An 11,267-nucleotide genomic window follows, 5' to 3' on the forward strand; every position below is an offset into this window, starting at 1 on the left:
GCTTAACTGACTGAACCACCCAGGTATCCCTACTGTTTGTTGAATTTTTTAGTATTCACCTGGGAGATGTTATCTATAAATAGAGATAGCTATATGTCTTCCTTGCTATTAGTTGGATTTTTTGTTTGTTTGTTTTCTTTCTTAATTTCCCTGGCTAGAATCATCAGTGCAATATTTAATAGACTTCCTGAGAACAGACATTCTTGTCTTGTTCCTGGTCTTTGGGGGAAAATATTTAGTCTTTATCATGAAGTCTGATGTCAGTTCGGGGAATTTCATAGATGCCACCTATCAGTTTGCAGAATTTCCCCTCTATTCCTAGTTAGTGAGTGTTTTAACAAAGAGATGTTGAGGTTTTTTTTTTAAATGATGTTTCTGTGTCCATTGAGAGGATCATGTGGTTTTTATTTTTTGCTCTATTCATATAGTGAATCACATAAATTGGTCCTTAGGTGTTAAATTATCTTCCATTCCTGAAAAAGTCTGGTTGAACATGGTATAGAATTCTCTCTGAATGTTATTTTTTTATGTTGTATGTTAGCTAGGATTTTGTAGAGGGTTCTTGCATCCATATTCATAGAAGATGTTGGCTTGTAGTAATCTGGATTGTTTTTTTCTGGTATTGACATCAGGGGATTATCTTCTATCTTTTGGAAGAGTTTGGGAAGAATTGGTATTAATTCTTCTTACTTTTAAAAAAAGTTTTAATATTTATTTTGAGAGAGAGAGAGAGAGAGTATGGGGAGGGCAGAGAGAGAGGGAGAGAGAATCCCAAGCAGGCTCCGCACCATCAGCGCAGAGCCCTCTACAGGGCTCCATCTCCCAACCTGTGAGATCACGACCTGAGCCGAAAACGAGTCAGATGCTCAACCGACTGAGCCACCCGGGCACCCAAGTATTAATTCTTCTAATGTTTAGTAGAATTCATCTGTGAAGATATCTGACCTGGGTCTTTGTTTGTGGGTAGTGTTTGCATGACTAATGCCATCTCTTATTATGCATCTATACAGACTTCCCATTCTTTTCAGTCTGTTTCAATAGTTTGTATCTTTACGGGGGGTGCCCATCTCAGTATAAGTTGTCCAATTTAGTAACATACAATTGTTCATAGTACAAACATTATCCTCTGTGTAAGGTCAGTCAAAATGTCCCTTCTTTGGGGCGCCTGGGTGATTTGGTCGGTTAAGCGTCCGACTGCGGCTCAGGTCATGATCTCACGGTCCGTGAGTTCGAGCCCCGCGTGGGCTCTGTGCTGACAGCTCGGAGCCTGGAGCCTGTCTCAGATTCTGTGTCTCCTTCTCTCTGTGTCCCTCCCCTGTTCATGCTCTGTCTCTCTCTGTCTCAAAAATAAATAAACGTTAAAAAAATTTTTTTAAAAAATGTCCCTTCTTTTATATCTGATTCTAATAAGAGGGCGACACACACCACCATGTTAAAGTGCTAGAGAAGTCCCCTGGGAGGGAAGCCTATTGCACCTTCCTAGACCGGCATTTACTCTTGAGAGCAGGAGCCGCCCTGTACTCCCCTTGACAGCACCTGCTCACCTCCCACAGGAGTAACCCTTGTAGAAGTCATGTTGGGGAATGCTGACCCAGGATACCAGATTACTTCTGCTTGGCACATCGCAGGCTGTGAAGCTTCCTCACACGCGCGCACACACACACACACACACCACTGGGGCCCTGTGAACAGGTGACACTACACCCATTTCACAGGTAAGGGAACTGAGGCTCCAGGAGGTGGAGTATGTAGCTCACGGTGCCCCCCGCTTGTCGGAGGCCTGCTTGCCTGGACTCCACCCTCTTTCCTTCTACGCAGAAGCTGAGCGGAGAGCAGGGCTCTGAATGGGCTCAGGAAGTAGAGTATTTCAGAGAAAAAGGCCAGGCTGAGGCTCAGCACTAGCCCATGATGGGATTCCCGGGCAGGTGGAAGGCCTGGAGTGGTCCGGGCAGATACTGAAGGGGGACAGGGGGCTGGGAGGTGCTGAGGGGGCCATGCCAGCTCCTCCTGGCTGCGTGCCTCTACATCTCAGCAGCTGGAGGTGGGGGAAGGTTCTAGTCCAAGCAGGACCCCAGCTGGCCCCGTGGCTGAGGTCAGGGCCCCTGTTCTCCGCACCCAGTTTCCTCCTCTGAGCCGCGAAGGAGGTGGGGGAAGGTTGCCAGACAAAAGGTGGGATGCCCAGTTTAATGTGAGTGTCAGCTCAACAGCAAACACATTTCAGTGTGAGCGTATTCCATGCAATCTTTGGGACACACACTAAACAATGACTTATTTTCTATCTGATAGTGGATGTGACTTGCACAGCCTGTATTTTCATTGCAGATGAGGCCAGTGACCTTCATGGCACAGATGAGAGGTCAGACCCGGGGCACTGGGCGTAGATCCCTGCCTGGGGCTCACTTCCTTCGCATGGGCTGTTGTCTCTCCCTATGGACCAGGTGAGGGATGGCTGGGCTGAACCTGGCTCTGAGGGAAAAGCCTGCCTCCATGATGGTGGCCAGGAGGCTGGTGAGGGGCTGGGGACCCAGGGTGTCTGTGGTGCCCATGCCCGGGGATCACCAAGCCCGAGAGCGGGGCTGGGAGGAGCTGTCTGCATCTACACTGAGGGACCTGTCTCTAAATGTGGCGGGGTCTAGTGGTGCTCCATTGGCTGAGATGGTTGGGGGAGAGCAGGGATACAGGAGGTGGCTGGTGGAGGGACACCAGGGAGAGGAGGGGAGGGAAGGGGGAGGGGTGGGAAGCTCCAGGGCCAAGGGCCTACCTGAGCCCTCAGGTACAAGGATTGCTCTGTCCATTAGCTCATCCTGGGGCAGGGTGGGGAGTGCATCATGGCAGCTGCTGCCCTCCAGCACCCCCACTCACTGGGAAAGCTCTAGCAGTGTGTGTTTGGTAGGGGGAGGTGGAAGATAGACAGCGTGGAGTCTCTGAGGAAGCACTCCTCCCCCCACTTCTCCACAAACTGGTGTCTGTGTTTGTGGTAAAGCCAGTGACACGGGGAGGTGCCCTACAAGAGGAGCAGGACCCGGCAAGGTCAGATTGCGAGGCAGCCAGTCACATAAAGCGGGGTGTGAAGGGTGCTTCAGCATCTGCCCCACCATGACCTCCTGGGCCCTCCTGCTCCTTGCCTCAGTGCTCCTGGCCACCCCGGGTAAGGACATTCCCCCATGCACATCCTGGCAGCTTCTTCTTAGCAGAGGGTAGGGACAGTCTGGAGACTGGGTTGGGCTGGGCCACCAGATTTGAACTCCTGGGGGAAGGAAGAGAGAAAGAACGACCTCTGAAAGGAGATGAGGGTAGTGTTCTCTTAGAGCAGCTCCAAATCCGTGTGTGTGTGTGGGTGTGGGTGTGTGTGTGTGTGTGTGTGAGACGAGGAGAGAGAGAGAGAGAGGACAGAGAGAGATACAGGAAGACAGAAAGGAGTTGCATGGATGGTGGTGGTGGAGGTGGTATAATCTTCTCCTAATGTTTCCAGAAAGAATTGAGAGCATGTCTGTTGCACAGAGACTGGGTCAGAGCAGCTCCAGGGCGGACTGTGAGGACAGGCCCCCTGGACCCCTCACAGATCCCTGCTCCTGGCCTGTGCTCTGGCCACCTCCTGGGCTCCCCACCAGCCAGGAGATCTGACCGTTCTGTCTCCTTCCACTTGTGGAGGGATATTGATGTTGATGCTGTTTCTTCCCCAGGGCTGACCTTTTGTGGTCTTTCCCTTGAGGACCATGACCTGGACATGGCTGACAGGTGTCAGGATGAGAAGTTCTTCCAGATGCTGGCCCAGGAGACCCCTCAGGTTCACTGCTGGCTCCCTGTTCACCTACCACGGGCCCTCCTCATCCTCTCTGTCCTGGGAGCAGCAGGCAGGGCTGCACATCCTTTTGGGAGGAGGGGAGGCAGGGCTGAGGGCTGAAGATGCTGGTTTTGTGCAGGGTGGTGCCTGGGCGGGGGTCTACCTCAGTCTGGCTGGGCCCTACCCAGAGGGTGGTCTGGGGACTGACCAGAGAACAGAAGAGGTGCACGTGCTGGCTGGGTGAGGCGCTGCGGGTGTGGGGAAGGTTCTGGGGTGTCTCAGCCCCACCAAGACTAGCAGGAAGGTGGGCAGGGGCCAGCCAGCCTGCTTCAGGCCCTAAAGAACAGAAGGATCCTAGATGATTCTGCCAGCCTAGGAGACACCAAGGACACTACCAAGTGCTCTTGGGGTGTCTGACAGACCATTTTGGGGGTCTTCATTTTCTGACAGCATAACCTGACTTTAAACCCCTGTGATACCTGTCGTATGATACTTAGTTGGCTGAAGAATTGCGTGGGACTGCAGCGGATTCAGGTGATTTCCTGTGGTTTAAGGAGCCATCTGCCAGCTGGTCAAGGCTGTGGTAGGGGTTCCAGACAAGACCCTGAGGAGGGGCTGAACCCTGGTTGGGCTGGACCTTCTCAGCAGGGATCCATGGTTCCTTCCTTTATCTGGGGAGGGACTTCAGATAATCTCCTGAAGTTGGGAAGCTGTGGGAGATTGAAAGTAGGAGGAAGAGTGTGCATGTTTTCCATCCTATTGTCAAAGGAAACCTGACCCCATAAAAGGTAGGAATCTTTCCCCTTTGGCCCCTCCACATGTGTCCATGGCAGAGTTTTGTGAGTCTGGGTCCAGTGGGGGTCTGGGTCAGGACTAATCAGCCCCAGAGCTATCACTTCCTAACTGCCTGGCTTGGCCAAGTCCTTAATGCTTTCTGAGCCTCAGTTTTCTTTTCTGTTTACTGGGATGGATCATAATGGCCCCTTGTAAGTTATCGAAGCCCTTTAAAGGAGCTGAGGGGTGGATGAGCTTAGCTCCGTGCCTGTCCCTGAGCACCTGCTGAACAAGGGATGTGTTACTACCAAGAAGCCCTGCTTCCCCTCCCTCCCTCCCTCCCTCCTTCCCTCCCTCCCTCCCTCCCTCCCTCTGCTTTGTTCCCTAATCCTGCTCAGCTCCCTGGTGCTGCAGGGCCCACCCTCAGCCCTGGGAACTCAGCTTTATCCTTCTCCACTGGATGGTGGGAGAAGATAGTTCAAAATCGAATTTGCCAAGTCTCCGAGATCTTTCCCCTCTTAACCTTCGTCACACAGCCCTGTGCACGAGCCCCGTCAGGCTGGGACCCAGGAAGCTTGGCAGGCAGAACCCTTCCTGTGGGTCTAGGAGCCGTGGGCGCTGTTCTCCACACAGAAGGCAGGGGGCAGGATAATGATGTACAGGGGACTGGGACACTACAGGGTCAACTGTCCTTCTCTCAAGAGCCCCTCCTGGCCAGGCTTGGGCCAGGGCCTTGGTGCCTGGGCATGAGTCCTGATCCCTGCCTCTCTAGCCTCTGCTCCGTGGCCGCCTGGCACCAGGCCCTCCTCCCAGCATGCCCTTGGTCAGGGTGCCCAGGGCCTAGAGCTGCTGGGGTCTGCAGGGGGGCTGACCCCAGCAGAGCTCACCTGATTCCTCTATCTGGTTATGGTGCTGTTGCTGCTGCAGATGACCATTGAAAAGGCTGCGCAACTGGTGTGCTCTCAATTTCCTTTGGTGGAAAATATCTGCAAAGAAACCATCAACAAATATGTAAATGACATCATCCAGAGTATCCTGAATGCTCCACCCCGCCAGGATATCTGTGTGACATTGAGGCTGTGCAAGTGTCAAGTAGGTGAGTGTAGAGGTGACTGCAGTGACCCCTTTCTGGAGGGCCCAGATCTCGTTCCCAACTATGTGCAACAATGTTTAAAAACACGGAAATACATCTGTCATAGGGAGCTTCACAAAGCAGCTCATATATGTCCCTCCAAGCTTCCATGTGGTGACACGTTACTTCCCCCCACTGTGTGGAAAGTCTGGGGACTATGGGTAGGTGGGCCGTAGTTGGAAACGGTTGAGAAATACTCATTAAGAGGTTGGGCTTTGGGCACCTGGGTGACTCACTTGGTTGAACATCTGGCCCTTGATCTCAGCTCAGGTCTTGACCTCAGGGTCATGAGTTCAAGTTCTGCATTGGGCTCCGCATTGGATGCGAAGTCTACTTAAAAAAAAAAAAAAGATGGGGCGCCTGGGTGGCTCAGTCGGTTGGGTGTCCGACTTCGGCTCAGGTCATGATCTCATGGTTTGTGAGTTCAAGCCCCGCGTCGGGCTCTGTGCTGACAGCTCAGAACCTGGAGCCTGTTTCTGATTCTGTGTCTCCCTCTCTCTGACCCTCCCCCGTTCATGCTCTGTCTCGCTATGTCTCAAAAATAAATAAACGTTAAAAAAAAAAAAAAAGAACAGGTATTTAAAATAAAAAAGAGTTTGGGCTTTAATTTTTTATTTGTTTTTTTAATACTTTCTCCACCAAACTAAGCTTGAACTCATAACCCCCAGATGCTGAGTCACTTGCTCCACTGACTGAGCCAGCCAGGCACCCAAGAGCTTGGTGTTTTAGCCCAGGCAATCCTGGGGTGACATCAGATCTCCATTTCTGGTCAGCTGTGTAGTTGAGCTACTTGAGCATACCTTAACCTCTGTGAGCTTGAGTGTCCTTCCTTGTGAAGGGATAAGAATCCCTATTTCTGATTTTCAGCGAGGATTGAATGAAATGATTATGTGTAAGGAGATTAAGACCAAGCAAGCGGCCTCAGACTGGGATATTCAAAGACATCAGAGCCCTGATTGAACTCCCATCCCCCGGCCTAGTATGGGATCCCTGGGCATCAGAGAGACAGGTCACATCTTTGCCCAGGACACTAGGGACCTGAGAGCTGAGCTCAGGAACCCCGCTGGCAGGGAGGGCTCTCAGTCTCTCCCTCCAGGGCTGCTCAGCTGTGCGCGCAGATCAGGCCACGGCTGCAGCACATGGGCCGGGAGGGGCCCCTGATTGGCTCTGGCAGCTCGTGTAGCCCTGACTGAGGCTGTGGGACTTGATGCCGGCAGATCGGGGGTCACCTCATACTTTGAGGTCCCCACCATTTCCTGCGATTAGAGTCTGCGGTTTTCATCTCTGAAGCCCCACAACCCACACAAACCCCTGACTGGGTTCCAGGATGTGACTCCAGGTGTGCTCAGTAGGGACGGGTGGCTCTAGTCCCCATATCCCCCGGACACCCCACACCCCTGCCCACTTCTCTGCTCTTGTCTCCACTCCAGGTCTCTGAGCCTCTGGGGTCTCTGACGCCACCCTGGGGAGAAGCACAGAGTCTCCCACAACCACCACCTGCTTCTGCCCTCCCAGATCCAGAGCCGACCCTCCAGTGTCTCTCAGCTAACTTCTCATTGCCTTCCCCTGCAAGAGAATAAATGCCATGCAAACTTTTAGCCACAGCTTCTTTTCCTTTGGTGGACTTGAGGGGAGGGGCTCGGAGGCATGCTTGGGTGACTCATGCGTTTGTTCAATCAATGGGTATTGTTTGTCCCATACTCTGTTCCAGAGGCTAGGGATTTAGTGGTGAACAAGTCAACCTTAGCAGCTCTTACACATACGTTCATGAAATACGTATGAACAGTCACTAGAGAGACACACAGTCCTCTGAGAGCCTGGGGTACACAGTGGATGTACCCCCAGAAGCTCCCAGACCATGAGGAAGAGTAGCAGGGTTGTGGGTAAGAGTGTTCTTGGTCATAAGGAACAGAAACCCACTCTTTGCTTCTCTCTGCAGGGAGCCTTCTTTTGCTCTTTTGGGGGAAGTGTATTATCTAGGATTTTTTTTATTGCAAGCAATGAAAATTCATTTTTTTTTAAGTTTATTTGTTTATTCCAAGAGAGAGAGCAAGCATGCATGTAGAGTGATGGAACAGAGAGAGGGAGAGAGATAGAATCCCAAGCAGACTCCTCACTGTCAGCACAGAGACTGATGCGGGGCTCGAACTCATGACAGACATACAAGCCGTTTCTGTTTTTGTTTTTTGTTTTTTGGGTTTTTTTTAGTGTTTACTTATTTTTGAGAGAGAAAGAGAGAGAGAGACAAAGTGTGATTGGGGGACGGGCAGAGAGAGAGGGAGACAGAGAATCTGAAGCAGGCTCCTAGGCTCTGAGCTGTCAGCACTGAGTCTGATGCAGGGCTTGAACTCATGAACTGTGAGATCATGACCTGAGCTGAAGTCAGATGCTCAACCGATTGAGACATCCAGGCACCCCTAAGCTCTTTCTGGGTGAAATAAAAAAGGTAGTTTATTCGTTCAAATTATTAAGCAGTCCATAGACAGTGTCAGGCACAGAATGATCCAGAAATGAGTGGTGCCACAATAGCTCCAGTCCTCTTTCTCTGCAATTATCTCATGTCTTCACACCTGTGTATAGTGAGATTGATCTCAGGCTACCTTTCTTCTGGGCAACAGCCATGGCCACATTGGTCCCAGCTTTACATTTTACAGTATGTCATCAAAAGGGAGAGTTCATTGGCAGCTTCTTTGCAGTACCTTCGTTGGAAGACAATGCAAGCTTCTTTTCCAGAAGTCCCATAAGAACATCTCTGTTCTCATTGGCATGAATGGGTCAGGTGCTCATTTGCAACCCATCACTCTGTTCCAAGAGCATGAGCTACACAGCTTAGAATGAGCCAAGTCAGGTCACTCCCAGGGGCTGAGTCAGGGTTTTTCACACCCAATCACTTGGATGAGAATGGACATGAGAATCTGGGAAGATACAGTTATTGGGAGAGGAAAATGGACGTTGGCCATCACAAAGAGAAATAGTGTATCCATCAGGTTACAATAAAAAAAGCTATTGAAAGAAACTCTCAGTGGTGAGATCTGGGGCCATTGGATTATCCAAATGAATAAAAACAACAGTAGATTCACCCCTTGTGTAAACTAGAGTCCATGAATTCAGGTAGATAGAAACAATAAATTAATAAATGAGGGGAAAGGGAAAGTGTTACATTACCGCAGAAGGCCAAATGATAAATGTAGATGTAATTGCAATCTATGTTTCCACAAATACTTCTGTTGGTATTAATTACTAATTTGCATGATTAATTAACTAAACCATGGAGAATCCTAGCAGACAGGTGATAAACACTTTCTGTTCCTCCTGCCCCAAAAGCACAAATCCTAAGGGAACTTCAGACAAACCCAAACTGACTTCCTCCAAGTAGCGGGCCCGTACTCTACAAAAATGCCAAGGTCATGAAAGAGAAGGAAAGATGGAGGAAGTGTGCCAGATCAAAGGAGACTAAGCAGATACTTGAGGTAATTGTCAACAGATGACCCTGCTGTGGACCTAGACCTGTAAAGGACATGATTGGGTAATCTATGAGATTCCTTGCAGTCTGCGATGATACTGTTGTGCCAATGTTAGTGTCCTGGTGTTGATGGTCGTGCCAGCTTCTGTAGGACAGTGTCCTTCTTGTAAGGAAATGCACCCTGAAGAATTAAGGGGGTCAGGGGGGCATCATGAAGGCAATCTGCTGCAAATGGTTTAGAAGAAATGGTAATATGCATGTACAGGCAGACTATGATGAGACACACACCGTATACATGTAGTGAAATGTTACCAGTGGGGGAATCTGGTTAAGATGAAACGGAGCTCTCTGTTGTAGAGTTACAGCTTTTCTCTACATTGGACACGATTTTAAAAGAAAAGAAACGACTTGTAGGAATTTGACCTTAGCAAACGGGTGGATGGCGGAGACATTTGCTGTTGGGAAAGACATTTGGACAGGTGGATCTGGAGAGGATAAGGAAGAGCTCTGCTTTGACCCAAAGAAGTGTGTCTATTCCATATGCAGGTGGAGGTGTCAAGAGGGGAGGGTGTCTGGGCCAAGGCCACATTTGAAGTCCTTGAACTGGATGTGATGGACAGGGAGAAGGTGCAGAAGGATAACATTCCTGTCTGAGGACAGAAGGACTAGTCAACACGTGGAGGCCTGGTTGTGGGGGGGTGGGGGGAGGAGGAGCCCTCAAGGAGATTGGGAGGGAGGAGCCAGCGGGACAGGAGGAACACCAGACAAGGGGCCAAGGAGCCAAGAGAACAGAACAGCCCAGGAACGAGGAATGGCTGACCATGTCCAGTGCTGATGGGAGTCAAGACAGTAGAGGATGGAGGGCTGGCCACTGGCTTTTGGGGGCTTTGGGCCGTGCTGATATTAGAGGGTTTCAGTGCTAGGAGGAGATCACGCCCATGTGGAGGGGGAGTGAAGGGTATGTTGTCAGCAGGCATGGACAGGTTTATGATGGGGTTCATGTCAAGAGTTGGAGAGAAGTGGGCAGAGCTGGAGGCCATGTGAAATTAGAGGTGGGGTCTGCCTTTAAGGTGTTTACACGGGGATGGGAATGGCCCTGGGAGAGGGGAGAGGCCCATGGTGCAGGACAGAACCGAGGGAACAGGCAGGGAACGTCTTGAGGTGGGAGCGGAGGGGTCCAGGGCACATGGAGCGTCAGCACAGACTTCCAAAGGTGGGAGCTTTGGGAAGGTGGCCTCACCCTTAGGGATAAAAGCAAGTAAAGGACAGAGGCCCAGCCAGCTCCTGTAGCCTGTCAGGAGGGAGCGTGAGTGTACTGGCTTCATAATCCAGATTCCACTGGGGGTACCTGCTCACCCCAGGCCCTTCTCAGTTCTCTACCATTCCCCTGTCACCCACCCAACAGCCCAGGACAGCAAGCTTGTGTCATGAGGCATCCCTCCCTCCAGGCCACGTCGACCCCTGACCCAAGCTGGAGCAAATGACTCCCTCCTGGGAAGTTGGAATTGCCCCATCCTGGTGCAGACCCCTTCGCCCTGGCCAGGCTCTGCATCTGTCTCTGGGTGGTCTTCAGACTTCCTTCTGCCTTGGCTCCCCCATCCCTTCTGGACAGGGCAGCCCCACGCTCTTTCCAAACCACAACCACATCTCCTCACTTTCCAGTGCTTCTCTCAGAGCTCGGGACAAGTCCCTACTGTGTGTCACACCCTGGTGTCAGAATAGGAAACAAACGAAAGAAAGACACTTACCTCAAGCACCTGCCAATCTACAAACGACTAGTAATAGCACATTAAATTTACCTAGCACCCTAACTCCCCTCTGTTTGTAGAAGAAGCAACAATTATTCATTTTATTAACTGGCATTGCCTGAGAGCCTGTCCTATGGGCTCCTGTGTGATGAGGTGGGAAGGATGCAGAAGGAAGTTCTAATGCACAGGGAGGTTGGTGGTTATCTCAAGGCGAAGCTCTTGTGTGCAATGTGAACCACCTCCTTCTATCAGGAACGCTATTTTTTCACTGCTGTAAGAAACTCATAACAGAATTTACCATCTTTTCAATTTTTAAATGTACACGCAGCAGTGTTGTGTATATTCACACTCTTGTGACGCAGACAT

The 11,267-nt window shown here is 50.7% G+C and overlaps 1 protein-coding gene across 1 annotated transcript; it reads left to right on the forward strand.

Moving 5' to 3' along the window:
- The first annotated feature begins 3,056 nt into the window (after positions 1-3,056).
- On the forward strand, positions 3,057-7,288 carry LOC115509749 (antimicrobial peptide NK-lysin-like). The gene is made up of 5 exons (XM_030309049.1): positions 3,057-3,148; positions 3,684-3,787; positions 4,235-4,318; positions 5,486-5,654; positions 7,121-7,288. The coding sequence occupies exons 1-5, from the start codon at positions 3,097-3,099 to the stop codon at positions 7,126-7,128; spliced, it is 417 nt and encodes a 138-aa protein (XP_030164909.1). The 5' UTR covers positions 3,057-3,096; the 3' UTR covers positions 7,129-7,288.
- Positions 7,289-11,267: the final 3,979 nt, after the last annotated feature.

The sequence above is a fragment of the Lynx canadensis genome, chromosome A3 (assembly GCF_007474595.2).
Source record: "Lynx canadensis isolate LIC74 chromosome A3, mLynCan4.pri.v2, whole genome shotgun sequence".
NCBI lineage: Eukaryota > Metazoa > Chordata > Mammalia > Carnivora > Felidae > Lynx > Lynx canadensis.